General features: G+C 39.2%; 1 protein-coding gene across 1 annotated transcript in view; it reads right to left on the bottom strand.

Annotated features, from left to right (window-relative positions):
• Positions 1-1,634: 1,634 nt before the first annotated feature.
• The window catches only part of LOC107696703 (TOX high mobility group box family member 3-like), a 49,189-nt gene continuing 31,730 nt past the window's right edge, over positions 1,635-19,093 (bottom strand). Inside the window, exons 3-7 of the mRNA XM_016497170.1 lie at positions 13,816-14,064; positions 6,635-6,898; positions 6,288-6,515; positions 5,877-5,957; positions 1,635-3,913 (exon numbers count right to left, since the gene is read on the bottom strand). Coding sequence (XP_016352656.1) covers positions 3,176-3,913; positions 5,877-5,957; positions 6,288-6,515; positions 6,635-6,898; positions 13,816-14,064 — 1,560 coding nt within the window. The 3' untranslated portion in view covers positions 1,635-3,175. The remainder of the gene's footprint in view (positions 3,914-5,876; positions 5,958-6,287; positions 6,516-6,634; positions 6,899-13,815; positions 14,065-19,093) is intronic.

The following is a 19,093-nucleotide window of genomic DNA, read 5'->3' as shown; positions in this document are numbered from 1 at the left end:
TTGAGAAAATTGAGAAAATCATCTTTAAAGTTGTCCAAATGAAGTTCTTAGCAATGCATATTACTAATCAGTTTTGATATATTTATGGTAGGAAATTTACTAAATATCTTAAAGGAACATGATCTTTACTTAATATCCTAATGATTCTTGCCAAAAAAAAAAAAAAACGATAATTTTGTCCCATACAATGTATTTTTGGCTATTTCTACAAATATACCTGTGCTACTTATGACTGGTTTTGTGGTCCAGGGTCATAAGCGTGTTAAATGATGATAGAAATTTCATTTTTAGATAAACTATGCATTTAAGCATTTAAATAGCACTGTATGGAAAGTATATTATATATTATATAAATATAAAATGAAACTTAAATGAGTTCTAGATGATGGTCAGTTTTTTCTTCTGTCCCTGAAACGGCACACAATTTAATTCCCAATCGCTTGTGTGCCAACATCATCAGCTGTTGTTAGGAGATATAATCAGTTTTGAAAATATCTGCAAACCGTTATTTATTTATCCATCACAAGGGTGTGTCAGAGTTCCAACCCTTGTTGTGAGATATTTATCCTCACTGAGACCATGCGGATAACAAGGTTTACCAAATAACAAGGTACTGCATGCATTATTGATGCTGCCCTCCATGAGACTGTTCGGAATAATAAGCGCTACTTCCCGGCCCCTCATTACCGGCTGTTTTTAAAGGATGTGTTTGGTCGCCATGGACACCACTCTTACATTCTATGCTTAGCAATCTTCGCTCTCCCTCCTTCTCTCTCCCCACTTCTTGCCATTGAAATTCAGGGCATGTGGGGTACTCGCTGTTTTTAATTTTCATTTCATCATAGGCGCTTTAAGACTGTTGCCAGCATTTACTTGCAGTTTTCCTGCAGACCTCTCCACTACACCCTCTGACAGAACAGATGCTGCAATTAATCAAAGAGTGAGAGTGTGGGCTTCTCTGTGACACAAAACCCGACTCGAGAGCCAACCACTGCAGCCTCTCTCATGCAAATTGCACAAGCATTCTCAAAATTAACTAATTGGGTACAAAATACAGATTGAGAATTCTATTAATGTGGAACAAGATATGTGCAGGCACAGATTCCTTCCCTTCTGTTGCGTTCGGGCGTCTCTGTCTGGCGTAATGTGTAAGACACCAGCGCCGCTCAGCAGATAAAGGCGTTCCACTGTCCTCACGTGCTTATTGTGCATTTATGATAATTAGCCTTTTGCAAATCCTACCTTCCCCCACAAATATTTGTGTCTGGGGGCTCAGGGGTCATTTTTTAAATGTGAAACACCATGGAAAAGGAGATCGGTGTGAACAGGCATGAAGGACAACATAAACAGAACATATTTGAAGAAATAAATAAATAAAAATACAACTGTATATCCCAAATCAACAGAATATTTTAAGTACTGATGTCTTTATTTTAAATCTTTCATAACTAACAAGGACACATTGAGGAAATATTTTATACAAAAGTATGGCTAATATAATCTTTCAAATGAATCAGTTCCTTGAAATAAATATTTTTGATTATTTTAATTGCAAACAGAGACACAGAGAAATATAATACAAAATTATGGCTAGTATCATATTGATGATGATGGAATGCCTCTTTTTAATGTGGTTTTTTTTTTTTTTTGGACGGCAAAAATAAAACTTAATCAATGACATTTATGACGTTTAAAAACAGGGGGAGTTTTCAACTGACATGAACTGTATTTATTTTACTGTCAGGTTTTTAAAAGCAATTAATTTTGAAATGTAAGCAAAAATACAAACAAATGATTTGCTGCTACTGTAACTCATAAAAAAAGTAGAAAAGAGCACAATGAGATAAAGCAGGTGACAGGTCAGCTTGCCAACGTCTGCATTTAAAGCCTCACATATTAAAACTTTACAACAAGAGGTATGAAAAATGTACAACTTCATTTTCTTTTATCTTACCACTGATTATTTTACAGCTGGCACAAAATACTTCCATGTCCTTTCTATGATAGTAAAAAAAAAAAACATCTGATAAGACTCCCATTTAACGGCCCTTGTTGTGAAATGTAGGGTATTATGAAATAAAAATACCCCAATCAGTAAACCAACAGCCTAAATTCAGTAATTTAGCTTTCCCCCCCATAACATAAGTTTTCATTACACAAAAGAAAAAACAGAAACATAACTTATTCAATAAAACTTCTGAGGTAAAGATAATTACAGAGAAGAAGTTTTTTTGGAGTGCTGTTACTACATATGTTGGAGTGAATGCGCTTTTGAGGGTTTTGGCCAGAGAAGAACTCCAAAAACGTTCTCTCCTCTTTCCTAAGAACACATACAGCAGGTCACAGAAGGTGTTTGGAGACGTGATGACTGAAATGATCTATGGAAGCGTGTCAAATAGTCCAGCAAGACGCCAAGTGTTTTACATCTTTTGAAAATGTCCTGTTTGATAACACGGCATGAGATGTGTCAAACACCACTTGGTTCTAAAAGCAGGATGATTTGATTGAGAGCTTCCCAACAGTGACTGTTAAACAGTTTCATCCGTGGGAACGCCAAGAAGGATGATGGAAAAGGGAAGAAGAGAGGGTAGACTTGACGATACACTGGCCAGACAGTGCAAGAGCCATACAGCATGTCTCTGATGACCAGTTTAGTGGCAGTTCAGTTCATCTCTTTTGCGAAACAGTGCCTTCTTTAGAAATTCCCCCTCCACAGAAATCCGGTCTTCTATTTTGTCTGGTGGTGAAAGCCAATCCAACCTTATAAATAAAGCTGTTAAATAAAACCGTCAGGTGTTTCTGTGATCGTCTCTGAACGTTCTTCCCACGCCATCATGCTCTGACAGAGTTTAAACTCCACAACAGAGAGAGAGAGAGAGAAACCAAATGAACTAAATATACATACAAATGACTACTGGGCACTCAAGTCTATCAACAGACCTCCCGGTAGCTCAGCCTATCTTATAGACAAAAAATCCAGCTAAGACGCTTCGTCCTTTTAACACATATCTTATATCCATCTAGAACAAAGGACAGTTCTTTGTAAAACATTCATATTTCTTACACACTTCTTAAGTGCAACTTAAAAAAAGCAACCTTGTAACGATGCTTTTCAATAACAACTTCCCTCTGGCTTTCTCGTGGAGTCGCAACTGCGGGTCCGAGGGCTTTTGGTTCAGTAGATGCTCACTTGCGACAGGACCTGCGCGTGAGCCTGTACCTGTGAGGGGTGAGGCTGGGACGCAGGAGGGGGCGGCGGGCTGCCGAGAGAGGCAGAGTGCGGCGTGCCGGGCGAGTGCTGCACGGGCGAACACTGCGACTGCGGGAGATGCTGCTGCATTTGATGCTGCTGCATCTGCTGCATGTGCTGCATGTGCTGCATTTGCATTTGCTGCTGCTGCTGCTGCTGCTGCTGCTGCTGCATCTGTTGGTGCTGCTGCTGCATGTGGTGCTGCTGAAGCTGCTGCTGCAGGTGATGCTGGAAATGCTGCTGCTGCATTTGCTGCTGAATCTGCTGGTGGTGCATTTGCTGCTGCTGCATTTGATGGTGCTGCATCTGCTGCTGCATGGAAGCGTGCCGGGGCTGCATTGGCGGACTCAATTGCGACGACATGCCTGACTGCGGACCGCCCGCTCCCATCTGCCCCAGCAGCTGCGACTGAACGCCACCGGCCGTCATGTTCTGATGAGCTACCGTGACCGAGGTGACAATCTGGCTGCTGCCAACACGCATTTGCAGAGGTTTTGGGGCGATGGCTCGAGGCAGGGCCTGCTGGAGTGCCTGTGCCGCAGCAGACATCGAGGGGTGCTGGGATAGAGGGGAAGGCAGCATGAGTTCTGGTGACAAGCTGGTGGAGGCGAGGGTCTGTTGCACCGAGCGGATCGTCTGGGCCTCCGCTGACTCTACGGCAGCCTGAGACAGAAATAGCGAGTGGTCAGATTAATTCTAGTACAGCAGATTCTTTCTTATGTAGTGCCCTCTCCTTTATTAGTGCTGATCTGGTGACTGACTCGACAGAAAAGCTGTTCAGAGAAAATTGCTGTTGTCTTACATTCTGTGATCTAAAGAACTTGCCAAGAGGGGAATTTATATTATTTAGTAGCCTAGTAGAAAAGATCTGAAATAAGTCTTGCACACTGAAAATAACAAACTTTGTGATTCAGAATTTCTGAAGAAAAAAAAAAAAAACAGCTTAATAAATTTACTCAATGCAATGTGATGCTGGTGTAATAAATGTAGCATAAATCTCTAGTATCTGAGTTGCTTGGACTTTAACATACAGTACCGCTAAACTGTCTGTAAAACGATCTTAATTTTTTACAAGAAGCAACAAATATGCAAATGCTCCCGACTGCCTGGCTGATACAGCGAGATAATGAGGCATGATGAATCATAAGAAATCTCATTCTAATTCATTAGCTGTATTTAAAGGGTTAGTTCACCCAAAAATGAAAATTAGCTTGTGTTTTACTTACCCTCGAAGCATCCTAGGTGTATATGACTTTCTTCTTTCAGACGAATCCAGTCAGAGTTATATTAAAAATTGTCTTTGATCTTTCAAGCTGTTTAATGGCACTCAGCGGGTGTTGCAGTTCAACAGTCCACAAGTCGTCAAATAAAGCTTGCGCATTCATAATAAAACGTGCCGCAGATGGCTCCGGGGGATGAATAAAGGCCTCCTGTAGCGAATCCATGAGTTTTTGTAAGAAAAATATCCATACTTAAAACGTAATAAACACTTTTCTCTCACTTCCGCTGACTGTCATCCACTGAAGCAGTTCCGGCGGATGACGTAAGACGCGTGGCGTGATTAGTGACGAATGCGATGCGGAGAGAGAACAAAATGCCGGTCACGAATTAGAAGTACAAACCGAAGATTTGCAAAGAAAAAATGTCGGAGGATTTCGATATAAACCAAGAGGAGACTGGTTGTCCTTTGCTAAAGTAAGGAAACTTTGCTTCCTTTGCTCCTATTAAACAAACTCACGAGACTAGCATATCTCAGAGGCGCGCGCGCTGCGCATACGTTACGCCTTCCGCCGGAATGGATCCGCGTATGATAGATAACGGAAGTGAGAGAAAAGTGTTTATTACGTTTGAAATATGGATATTTTTCTTACAAAAACTCATGGATTCGCTACAGGGGTCCTTTATTCATCCCCCGGAGCCGTCTGCGGCACGTTTTATTATGAATGCGCGAGCTTTATTTGACGACTTGTGGACTGTTCAACTGCAACACCCGCTGAGTGCCATTAAACAGCTTGAAAAATCAAAGACAATTTTTAATATAACTCCGACTGGATTTGTCTGAAAGAAGAAAGTCATATACACCTAGGATGCTTCGAGGGTAAGTAAAACACAAGCTAATTTTCATTTTTGGGTGAACTAACCCTTTAATGCTATTTTTACACCTCTAGTGTGAAGGAACAAACACATTCACAGTCACATTTAAGTATGCAAGATAATTTTGTGTATGGAAAATCCTACTTTAAAATCCTTTCCAGCTGGTTTTTAGAAGTTCAGTTTGAGAAGATTAGTGAATGTTAACTAATGCACAAAGAAATAAACACTTCTCCTAGTTACAGAAGAACTGCTGTTTTCAATTGCCTTTCAGCTGTCAGTTCTACATTCGGTGCGTACATTGAAACGTTTACTGTGTAGAAGGTCTCATCTTTTAAAAGTGGTTAAAGACTCAAGGTGAAAGCGATCAAACCTGAAATTTAGCTGAACTATTATTAGGATACAGGTAAATAGAAATATATTAAAAAACATGATGAATGGCAAAAAAATGAAGACAACACAGTAAGAGGTAGTCATAATGGAGTAAAGAAAAAACAGACAGACGGAGAGCTGTTTAAACAGAAAACATCTTCACCTTTGACACAAGGCTAGCGCGGTACACTGCGAGAGCTTTCAGGTACTCTTTCTTTGCTGCTTCTGTTTTGCTTTTGTAAACCTGTGGAGAACAGAATACATGAGGTGTGATAAACAGATAATTAGCAGAACACTGACTGGCAAGCATGCGCTTCACAACAGGGAGAGCCTGCAGGCTTTATCTCAGCCGGTAATAAAAACTAAAGAAGGGTGAAAATATCAAGCAGTCTGTTAAAACACCTGACAAAAATCATTCTGTGCAAAAATGAGAGTAGAAATTAAGAACATTTGTTATTCTAGCTAGAGCGAGAAGACTCCAGAACAGACAGCTCCATTTACAGAACTTTACAGATGGTGTTCTTTGTGAGGTTAAAAATATATTTTGTTATTACACAGGATTGCCGTTTGATACCTGTTTCTGCTCCTCTCCCAATCCATCCCACATTGAAGCTACTATCTTGGACACCTCTCCGAACGTGGCGTTAGGGTTCTGGCCTTTAATGGCCGCCTGGGTGTCTCTGAAGAACAGGGCGTATGCAGACACTGGCTTCTGAGGCTCATTGGGATCCTTCTTCTTCTTTTTCTTGGGTGTCTTAGGCTTCTTACCTGCATCAGGGGCGGGACGCTTTTCACCAATCACCTGATGGAGAGAAGGCAGCTTGTTATAAAATCTCACTAATTGGATGTTGATTTCATTCTCAATTAAATGTTATGATGAAAATACTGCACAAAACATTATGTGGATTAAATGGCACTCACCCTGTTTCCTTCCTCTTGATCGTCTTCATTAATAGAGCTAGAGGGAGAGGGTGTGGCTGATTTGCTGGCAGGTGGGGATGGGGATGTGTGAGCAATGTTTGATCCGGTCATATTCAGCCCCAGCTGTGTGTTGATCTGGGACTGGTTGATGGTGGTAAGCTGGTTTTGTGACATCATGCCATTGGGGTTATGCATGCTAATGATGGAGCGCATCACCATGGTGGGGTTTGGAGGGTACTGACGGAGATGGGTCTGCCCGACAGCCTGCAGAGCAAACAGACAACAAAAACATGTTCAGATGTACAAGGATGCATTAAATTGATTGTTACAAAACAATATTACAAAATATATGTTTTTTTTTTCCCCAAATAAATGCTGTTCTGCAGCACAATTGTTACCACGCTGAGCACCAAATCAGCAAATTAGAATGATTTCTGAAGGATCATGTGACACTGAAGACTAAAGTAATGGCTGCTGAAAATTCAGCTTTCCATCACAGGAATAAATTACATTTTAAAATATATTCAAATAGAAAACACTTATATTCAATTGTAATAATATTTCACCTTATTTAATTTTTTCCCCTGCATTTTCAATCAAATAATTATAGCCTTCTTTCAAAAACTATATTTTAGTGCTAGACAGATTGTGCGTTTTATATGTATATATACAGAGTTCTGGCATGAAACTCTAGATGGCGCAGTCCAATAGGTGTAACTCAATCTGACCTCCTAGTACAATATTCTAACACCTTCCCTCACACACAGATTACATTTTCTCTGTATTAATTCCCTGGGTACACACAGCTTCATACCGAATCCGTGCCTTATCAAAAAACACAATCTACAAAACAATAGCTGTTTTCAACATCTGTTAGGCTGATGCTGGAAATTTTGCACTATTTTTTTTTAAATAAACATACTCTAAAAAAATGAAGCAAGTAAACTAGTTGGATAAATGGATAAATAAAAGAATCAATGACAGAACTGCACTGCCACAGAAATAAACATATTTGCATTAGTTTCATCGCTAGAATGCAGTGACAGAGCCAGCAGCAGTCTTTGTGTCAGAGCTGTCTTCTGTGTTCATTAGTCACAACCATCTGTGTCTAACACTTCAACTCTAACAGTCAGCGATGCCCCGTATGAAATCACTAGCATTCTCTATGCGTCTGTAATGTAAAGAGCGGAGGGAATCACAGAGATGTAAGGCAGCCTTTGAGATCTCATATTTATCATCAGAGTCTCTGGCTGGGTTTTGTGTTCTGGCTCTCTCCCCCAAGTGAACACTTCAACATGATCAATGATTTGAACATGCAACATTTGTCAGACGACCATATGCCCACTTACTCTTTAGATTTTTTTCATGTACTGACTACGTTGGTAAATGAGGTCTCAGAAATGGTCAGAACTGGTCTTTAGTTTCAGGAGCACTTTGATCCGGTCGCACAAAGCAGAACAGATGTGGAAATAATTCCCGAGGCGGATTATGAAAAAGAGGCTGTGATTTATCTTGAAGCATCTAATGATTTGACAACATTATCTTCCAAATTCCCAATGATCATACAGCAGAAAAAGAAAACATGAGATGATTTTGTATGAAACAGATATTTATGTGTAGAATCGGTAGATGGAAAAGAAAGAAGGCTGAATGGAGCATTCAAACTAAAGCCGCACAAACAGAAGTCAGCTTTTGCTAATAGCAGCCTTTGTAGGCAATGAAAGAAATGTGATTTCTGCTGTCAGAGTGGTTTAGCTGGTAGAATGAGTGAGTCAGTATCCGATCTGTTTATTTATGTCCCTGCTGCACACCCTCCATTTGCATTTTGATTGGAACATTGTCTGCTGACACACAGCTCACATCTACACAGATGCTTTTGATAGTCTTCATAAATCTGTAAATAACTTCTTATCTGAAGAGCAAAGAGGCCAGATGTGCCCTATCCTCTCCTCTGTGTGTTTCCGTGTGCTTGTGCAAATGTTGCTATTATTCCAGCAATCAGCCCATCTCAGCTGACTGTATTCCAGCAAAAAAAAAAAAACTTTTTCTCCTTGTATCTTTATTCCCCAACATACTTTACTACAGGCACAAAAGCTTCCGACATTAAAAGGCGCCAAAAAGAGATGCTGACCAAACAGCCACGCCACACAAGGAGCCCCTTGTCCGACACACTGAGACGTTTGATGGATGACTGTTTGGTTCTGCCTTAAATAGTATCCTCACCGCTTTCATCAAAAGCAGCAACTGCAACTAAAGTCAAGAAAATATACTGAAGATGCCGTGTGTCAAAGGCTGAGAGTCTCGGGTCTGCGCTTTAAGATACCGGCCTCGGGATTCTGTCGGGGGTGGGAATGGAATTGGAGAGTTTATTAAAAGCAGCTTGGTATGAGCTGTTCCATGCTGAAAAGAATGTTAACAAGTTCAATTTCCATTCAATCTTTCCACGGAGCTCTTGGAAATGTTCCATAACAGAAAAAGGAGTAAAATCATCTATATGGTAATTATGAGGATGAATCTTACAAGTTTGGCCAGTGTGAAAAGGTCAGCTCTATTATGAATAGTTTATCAGCCCCCCCGCACATATTCACAGCTGCACTGGAACCTTAACCAACATGCTGCTTTATTTTTCAACCATTTATGGGCACGTGCATAACTGGCTCCTCGAAAAAAAAATAAGTAAATGGAATTTTGAATGCTTGTAGAGATCATGGTAGCGTGAAGATAAATTGTTTTCTACTCCTATTTCTCCTCCACCTACTCATTCTCCTCTCTCACTCCATCTACAAAACACACACACATTCTCTCGTTTCATGCAGCTCATATACTGTTCATGCTCAATGCACCCTGTACGAATTGTCCCCTTTGAAAAAAAGGTCCAAAAACATTGTTCCTATGCATTAAAAAAGACTAGTATACAACCTACCTATCTCCTCACTCTCATCTCTTTTCCTTACCTCCTCCCTCCCTCCACCTCTCCCGTTGCACTATGGGTATTTAAAACTTGTTCAACATGATTTCATTTCATTTCAAGTACTGGCTGAGAAAACTAAATTACAGAATCAATCACACAGAAGGTCAGGCTGAGACTTCATTACAAGTATTGCATGCCTGCATGAATATCTTTCATTTCTTACTGGCCCAATATGTCTGTCTCACAAAAAAAAAGAAGAAAAAGAAAAACATGAAGGTGAAGGGGGAGAAAAAAAAACACTTTCAGAGATTGATGTACAACTGATGTCACAACTACTCAGCTTGGAGATAAGATAACAGAAACGTGTAAAGAGAAAGAGTGGGGGAGAGAGGAAAGTGTGAGAGAGAAAGTGTACGTGTACGTGTGTGTGTGTGTGTGTGTGTGTGTGTGTGTGTGTGTGTGGTATTGGAAGAGAAGAAAAATATAGTTTCTGCAACACTGGTCATATTTTCCATTTTATTCACAGACACAGCAGTCAGACCCTAGTCAGTTTGTGAGGGATCATGTTTTAAAAACAAACTGTTCCACTGTAGATTGTTTAGAATCCCACAAACACCTGCTCTGTATAAATACACTGCCTTATTTATATATATATATATATATATATATATATATATATATATTACATACTGTACATACATTTCTTTAGTCTCTGCAAAAAGCAAATGAACAAAATAATGCATTGTATTGCAGTGTATCAAAAGAACAAATAAACCACCTTTAGATTGTTGCTATTGCATTTTTATTCATGCACACTGCTTAAAAAAATGAGATACAAGACAAATATGAATGCTAAACCTGCTCTGCACAACCTCCAAGAACATCTCTTCTGAGCTAAACAGGTGATCACATAATTTACGTCTTTATCGGTTGCGGTCTACTCTGAGATCCAGTCAGAACCCAGATTCCAGCGAGTCTCAAACGAGATGCAGGAGCTTGTTAGGAGAACAGATTAAATAAATAATGACTTCACATTCTGAATCCTGCCAGACTTCTTCACAGCTGAGAAATGGATTTTGCCGAGTTGGGCATGGCCAGCAGGATCTGCGGCTAATTTCGCCTGACATACGTGGAGCATTAGAGGGAAGGAATTAGAGGAATAGTTGGCTTTAATGCAGAAACACAAAGGGCAGATGAAACTAGCACAGATATGCTGTTCTGTTTTGATCCCTCATAGATCTGTTTAAGTTGCACTTAAGGGTTGGAATAGATATAATGTATAAATTCTCTTGACATACATTTTTGTTTTATTCCCTTGCTGCCCATCTGTCTTAAATTTTACAACAATTGGATCCTGAATTGTACATAATGGCCTGTCTTTTTGCATTAAATGTACAATTATAATTCTAAAATGCATCAAAATGACTGAAGGACAACGTTGGAGGTTATAGTGCTAACTTCCGCTAACTCTTAGCGAGTCCTTTATAAATGTGAGGCATTGACTCAAAGGCACGGTACTGTCTGTACCAGTCCCAGAGAGCAGGACAAACTGAGATCAATTCCATTAAGAGGAGAGAGACTGAGAGTCTTTCAGGAGGACAATGAGTGATGAGCGATAGAGAAGAATCAGAGGGACGTCACAATGCCACCAGGCACAGAGCAGAGTGCCCTCATTCTCCCCCAAACCCGCTAATATAGTCCCCACACAATCAGAACCACTGTCCACAGAAAGAGCTGCTAAAGAGGAATAATGTTGGAGAATCAAATCTAATCCCTTCACAGCGCAGTGAGAACAGGCCATGTTGTAATTGTGTCAAGGTTCCGTTTTTCTTCCAGATGCATACGAGCTTAACTGACCATGAAATGAAAATTCTTTAGGCAAAAAGCCTTCCGGCGGTCACTTATGCAGCACAGATATTTTAAAAGCTGCAATTATTTTACTCGCCAGCAGCACGGATGGCCAGGAAAAGAGCAATAAAATTTGACGGTGCCTATGCATATTGGAATGTAAATAAAGATATATTATTCCACATATACACTGTAGGTTAAGGGAAAGCGAGGCACTATTCAGAATGAAAATAAAATAAAAACAAAAACAGTTCATGAAAAATCTCAAAACCTGAAACATCAAAAGCCTGCCAACGCATCATCTGCTGGCTAATGTCACTTTGTGTCCTTTTATGTATTCAAATAGCGATTTCATTTCTATAATAGCGGTTTTAAAATATCTAGTCTAGCCATGGCATTTTCAATGCTTCCTCTTCGATGAATCCACGTCTGTGGCATTTAGGAGCCATTTCTCTATCTGAATTAACAGCCATAAAAGCTTGATCATAAAGCATGATTATTATGAAGCAAATGCTTGCTTAGACCTTTATTTTATCTTGCATATTAGTCATCACAGCAATACAAGGTTACAAATAAATATATTCAGCTAAGCTGACCAATTTTATTGCATGCCTTCATTGTTTATCTGTTGTCTTTTCAAAATATTGTCATTTACTAATCCTCATGTTGTTCTAAGCACTTATGACTTTATTTCTTCCATGGAGCACAAAAATAGAAACTTTAATCAGTATACTGGTCGCTCTTTTATATGAAGTCAAAATGAATGAGGATTGGAGCTTATAGTCTAAAAGAATGTTGGAAAACAACCATTAAAATACCATTACCACAGAAATATCATAAAAGTGGTCCATATGTCTTGTGCACTGTAATCCAAGTTTTATGAAGCCATCCAATAGCTTTGTGTGTTGTTAATGAATGATAATCTTTTTAATCTAGTAAGCTGTTAACCATTACTACCAGATCACAGACTTGAACCTAAGAACCAAATTAGTCAATTTTTTGAATGAATCATTCAGCCCAGTTTTGCGAACTGGATGAACTGATTTAATGAACAGATACGACCCAACAGAACAGTTTTAGAGGGGGTGTCGAAATTTTCAGTGAATAATGACTTAAATTCAGTCTGTTCCTTGTGCAAAGCCATTGGGCTAAGGGCTAGGGCAAAAATGCATGAGTCATAGGGAACTTATATGGTGGTTTTTTTTTTGGTGGAGTTCTCCACCAGTTCTCATTCACTTTCATAAAAATGGAAAGTGTGGCCAGGATATTACCTTTTGAGCTCCATGGAAGGGGATAAGAAATTATAGCAGAATTTATATTTATGGATGGACTACCCCTTTAAGGCTTTATCTACAAATACAAATACAGTTTTATAACAATGGCACGTATCATCAGCCACCTTGATTTGTTATGCACATAACACCTTTGTCAAACATATTTGCATTTAGAGGAGGAAACCTACCTGGATTTAAATCCTCACTTAAAAGCTAAATGTAACTGCCAGTGAATGATGTTGTGGAAATATTTGTGTAATTTTTGACTTTGCATAACGACTGCCTTCAACATCTGCAAACATTAAGATCTTAATGTGGGGGGGGGGGATGTCTAATGCAATTTCATGCATGTTCAGTTATTTACACTGTCAAAAAACGATTTGGACGTATAACAGAGTATTTCTGTGCCAAATACACACTTCCAGGTTTCTTACAAGTTTCAGAAAGTTTTTTTCAATTGTAGCTCTTCATGACGTAATGAAGGGTGAAACTCCTTATATGGGCATTTCTCGTGGAAGAGCGTGCCCGCGCACAAATTGACCAGAGCGAGAGCAAGAGCTTCAACATGCTTCATTCAGCAGCGCTGCACGGGACTCGCTCAGAAAGAATGTCTCCAAAGAAGTGTGTTTTTGGTTGTAAGGGAAAGATAACTTTGTTCAGCTTCCCAAAGAACCCAGCGTTACGAGATCAGTGGATGCAGTTTGTTTTTCGGGGCACCAACGGAGTTTCACAAGTGTGTTTGTTGACGAAGGTTTTATAAAAAAGGGCCAGTTCGACGCTGGATTTGCTCATCGTTTGATACTGAAAGATTGATCGGTCCCAGCTATAAAAGATCCCGGTCATGATTCAGAACTGCAGACGGTAAGTGAAACTGCATCAAATGTCTGTGTTTTGTTGGCAGTCGGCGCTCAAGAGCTCGTGACTCTTTAGCTCCGCCCATGGCGCGCCTCCAGGAGCTCGGTTGTTTTCGGAGAGAATCGTAAAGCTGTATCTTTCTTTTATAAATATGATAAAACTAAAGACTTTTTGGGGATATGAAGGATGCAGTACAGTACTACTCTATAGGTACTCAAGATTAACATGAGATTATGTTTTATGTCCCCTTTAAAATGTTCAAGCAAATAACCAGAGAATAACCAGACACTTACCCCTGGATGTCCATTGTTGATATGTCCTTCCTGCTCCATCAAATTTCTGGAGATGGTGATTGAGGGCAGCTCCAGGCTCTGGGGTGGGAACTGAGGGGTGAACGACCCCCGCTGAGAGTTGGGGTGGACAGGTAGCCCGGGGAAAGGTGAGTCCACCTCCTGGAGGCCCATACCAGGCTCGGTCTCAGGAGGAGGGGTGATGGGGGGTATTTCAAACTCCTCGTCACCAAGACTTGGAGTATGAAACGTCTAAGAAAAAGACAAAGGAGAAAATCAGGGATTAATTTTGCCCAAAATATGGTGAGGGCCTGCAAAGTTGAAAACCTGAAATCACTATGATGTTGTTACATAAATTAAACACAACCTTCTCATAAGTTGGAAACACATTTCATTTCAGAGCTGTGAAATACCTGTTGACCCGAGCAGAAGAGATAAGAAAACCTATTTAATACTTGTACAAGAAACGGATGTTTATTCTGACCCAAACCATTGCATTCTCCATGAAACAGGATGTGAAAAAAGATGTCTGAATCTGAAATGCAATATTGTGTGGCTATCATACTCGCAGGAGGACAAAATAAAAGCTGCTTAATCCAAGCTGGATGATGTTGGCTGGAGAAGAAAAGAAAGTGCAGGGAGTGATGTGTTTAGAGAACGTTCACACAGATTATTTCAGCTGTCCAAAAGTGTCACACTTTGTTCTTCTCAGTTGCACCTCCAAAGCTGCTCATCAAACGGCCAAATCCCTCCGCCTGTGAATTACAGCTTATCGTCACACTTAATTTGCTTATGTTGACTACCTGCTCTGGGCTCCTCATCGAGGAATTCACTGACCTCCGCTCCTCTCCCTATTTTTCTGTGTTTCTTCCCGTCTCCCTCAATTTCTTCCTTTATGTATTCAGAATCTCTCGTTTCGTGTTCAATCCTGTTCTTAATCTTCACTTTAATACTCGCAACGTGTTTCCTTCACTGCATCGAAAAACATATCAACATCTTGTCAACACATCATCCATCCTCTGAAGCTGTTTGTCTTTCTTCCTGCTATCACTCTATATCTTGTCTTTCATATTCCCACTTCCTCATTCTCAACCTTCTTTCTTTCCAGTTTTATTATTACTCTTTTGTAAAAGCATAATGTGCACAGGGAATCTGCCAACATAGCTTGTAGCTTGTATTAGAGCATATTAATGTTCTTCTTATTTTAGAGCAGGTACACATTCAAACACACATACAGACACACAATGGTGGGACTCTCCTACATCTAAACCAAACTCTCACAAAAACATTTCTGCATCTTAGATTTTAATTTAGACATTTTTAATACTTTTACCAAGACATTTTCTTCATAGCCATTGAGTGGTCACAATGTGGGTGATTTTGGGGTTCCTTACTGCCCTAATGGGGACATTTTGGTTCTCACAATGTAGGCAAAACCTGACCACCATCCCCCCATCCACACCCACACACACACACACATATATCGAGACTCAAGGGGTAAGGCTAATAATCAGCTCTTTTTCGTCACCTCTCCCTCTTATTTCATTTTTTATGTAGCTCCATTCCAGCATTTAACTTGCAGTGTTTTTTTCCACAGCTGTGAGCAGTGGATCTTGTAAAGGCAGTGGTGTGTTTTGTCATAGTGAGGGCCAGGGGCTTGCAGTGCCTAACATATGTTCACAACTTCACATCACCTCCAACTAAAGCCATTAGTGGCCAGCCCAGCTCTGTTTCCCACTTCTCCATTAACACACAAGCTACAAACTCATTTTCCCTCCCTGTGGCATTGCAGCAGTTAACAGTGTGTTAATCAAAACAGCAGCATTGAGGCATTAATAATAAAAATTGTGTCATGAGAGAAGAACGCCTCGGATATCATGCACATGGCAGTGATCACAAGACATCACTGACATTGAATTTAAAGGCCAACAGTGAGGTAGAATAAAAAAAAAAACAAGAGAGAGCGAGGGAGAAGAACTAAATAAAAATAAATACAAGCTTGATAAAATAGAGAGTGAAACAAGACGAATGAATGATAGCAAAGCAGAGAAAACAGGAAGAGAGAGGGAGAGAGTGGTGCTCTTTTCATTTACTTTGCTTCATGACCTTTCTCTATGAATAAGACCTGCACTGCCAGCATGTTTTCACAGTACAATACCGCAGAGAGAAAGAAAGAGTGAGAAGGAGAGAGAGGGAGAGAAAAAGAGAGTGGCCCGACCTAAATGTCCCAACAACACACAACTGTGCTGTAAGATCTGATACGACATTCAAAGATCAAATGTGAGGTACATATAGTCCCTTTCTTCATCTTTTTCACATCAGAGCATAACTAAAATGACACTGACCTTTACAAATAACAAAACAAAACACTGAACACCTGACTGAACACAATGAGATGAGAGAGAGAAGGCAGAGATTAAATTAACATTGCTCTCAGAGACAGTGAGGTGTGTAAATGAGAATTGAGATATGGTGGTAGCATGACTGAAGTATACAGAAGCTGTCAGTGTAGCGCTGGTGTTGTGGGATGAGGTAGTAGGTCACTGGAGACTGTATTTGTGTGTGTAGTGAAAGCTCAGGTCAGTGTGTGTAAAGCGGCCTCAATCTTCAGTTCGGGAGGAGGAAAGCACTGTTTTTAAGTGTGTTCGCACTTTTATGTTTTACGTAAGCGGTCTTGGATCGGTTTCAATTGTAAAAGAAATTTGCAAACAAATGTATTCCACTCTAAATGAGCTAACCTGACCACAAAAAGAAAAAACAAAAAATTAACTGAGGCACTTTAAAAACTAAAGTTACTTTCAATTTCAAATGTAAATGCAAGTTCAACTAGGCTATTTTCATTCAGTTTGCTTTTTGGTCTACTAAGGTGAATCAAACACAGGTGTCTTTATTCAATAAAACAAAGGTCTTATAGATCTTTATGCATTACTAAAACATCATTATAATATTTCGTTTTTATATGAATCTAATCACACAGTACAGCTGATATGAATATATGTTTAGAGGGAAATTTTGGCAAAACCAGTTGTGATAAATTAATAATGTTTATTAAAAAAAATCATGAGATTAATCACGATTGATTTTAATTTACAAACAGCCTCAGGTTATACATGTATCATCTGTACACAGAATACAATAGTGTAATATTTCTGTCATCATTTCCTCACTTTACCTGGCACTGCAAGGCGGTCCAACCCTCAAGCATTCATTAGTGCAGAATACTGAAGCAAGACCGTTGAGAGTCTGGGTGGAGTTTACAGTAGTGCTTATTATTCTTTAATCTCTGCAATTATTTTCATTTGTATGCTAATCTGTAAAGGCCAAAATATTTTTCAATAAATGAAAATTCTGTCATCATTTACTCAACCTCACGTCGCTTCAAACCTGTATGACTTACTTTCTTCTGTGGAACATAAAAGAACATTTACGCAATGTTTCTTTGTTTTTTCTTGTCCGTACAATGAAGGTCATTGGTAACCAAAACTGTTTTGATACCAACATACTTTAAAATAACTTATTTTGTGTTGCATGCAGGTTTGCATACAGGTTTTAAACAAAATGAGGGTAAGTAGGCTAAATGACAGACCGAATTTTCATTCTTGGATGAACTATACCTTTAATTCAACATAAACTAACATCTGTTCTAAACACCCAACTTGCATTCATTCATCATCCCCAATATGCTAAACTGAAATGACCAAGGTAAAGCAATAGCACCGATTATGAAGCAATAAGACCTTACACATTGTAGATTTAGTAAACTGATTCAGCAGAGACATAAGCAGCAGTTGTTAAAAGGCAGTGCATCACAATTACTGAGCATGATGGTTAGGAGGATCGATAGAGCAAAGCTCCTAACATCAGCTGAGCAGAGAGAAAAGCGCTCCTCAGATGACAGTGGCAAAGACTCTCAGAGTCCAATAGCAGCCATTCCAAATCCATTTCTACATATATAGCAGTGATTACATGTGTGTAATGAGATTGTGTGTGATAAGTGATATTACTAAGTGGAACTGAATATGGCCGTATCAGTTTCGGTTCAACAGCAGGAAGGAAGAGGTCACCTTATCAACCTTTGGGTTACGAGTCTGACTCTCTAACCATTAGGCCACGACTTCCCCCTCAAGCACTGTGATATAGAGTTTCCATATCATGTTGCATTACAATGTTGAAGATAATGTGGTTTACATATATTATCATTAGAGCCCGACCGATATATCGTGGCCTTTTTTTACTCCCTAATATCGGTATCGGTATCGGCCCCAAAAAAACCATATCGGTCGGGCTCTAATTATCATATCTGAAATATGTGTGTGAATTATTTACAATTTGCAACTAAAAATGCAACAGAAAATGCCTGTTAATTGTAGGCTACCTCACCATACACAACTAGTTTAACATTGCATTATATGTAATTTTACTGTAAAATACTGTCATATTAATAGCTTTTGCAACTAAAAACTATGAATAACTTTAGAATTTACTGTGGAAAAACAGTAAAAGGACATTCCCAGAAGTATTTTAGTGTTGTGTGTTACCCTGATGGTGTTTTATCTTTACCAACACAAGTATTAGTCTTAATTAATGAACAGGCCAATGATGAACTTCATCCGGTACTTAGTGTCTTTCATTCCAACATAAGAAAACATTTCTGGAATCTGCATCTGAAATAGCATTTAGATGTATTTACACAGTTTAATGTAGCTCAGAGGGGACATGGATGCATTTAACTTGCAGTTACAGATGGATAAATAATGTTTTGTTTTTAACATAAAACGTTATATTTAACATAATATCGTGATACTGATATTTGAAATGATTTAAAACATGAAAAAAATTTCGAAATGTGAAATTAAAACCGCCAGTAGGTGGCAGCAAGTGACTGTCCATGAGTGAGTCATTGAGATTCAACCGATTCATTCAAACGACTGATTCATTCAGATACAAAGCATTTGACTGTGTTAATGAGTGAATCACTGAATCATTTATTCAACCGATTACTTCAAAAAGCTGATTCATTCAATAAGTAAACACTGTACATTGCTCAGAGACGCAAAACAGTGCCGTGATCTTTTTTTGGAACTATTTTCGTTAGCAAAATTGGGCAAAAACAAGCAATATTATGTCTAAAATGTAAGTCACTTATTGCTTTACTGAACTTGTATAAAATGATAAATGCGTTCATGCTGATATCTGCAGAAAAACGGTACTCTTTGTGTGATATAGATTAAGTTAACTATATTAAATTATATAAATATAAAAAGCATACAGAAGCATTTTT

Source organism: Sinocyclocheilus anshuiensis, unplaced genomic scaffold (assembly GCF_001515605.1).
Source record: "Sinocyclocheilus anshuiensis isolate Anshui unplaced genomic scaffold, SAMN03320099.WGS_v1.1 scaffold354, whole genome shotgun sequence".
Classification (NCBI taxonomy): Eukaryota; Metazoa; Chordata; class Actinopteri; order Cypriniformes; family Cyprinidae; genus Sinocyclocheilus; species Sinocyclocheilus anshuiensis.
Note: the sequence above shows the minus strand (reverse complement) of the source record. Positions and strands in the feature narration are given on the sequence as shown.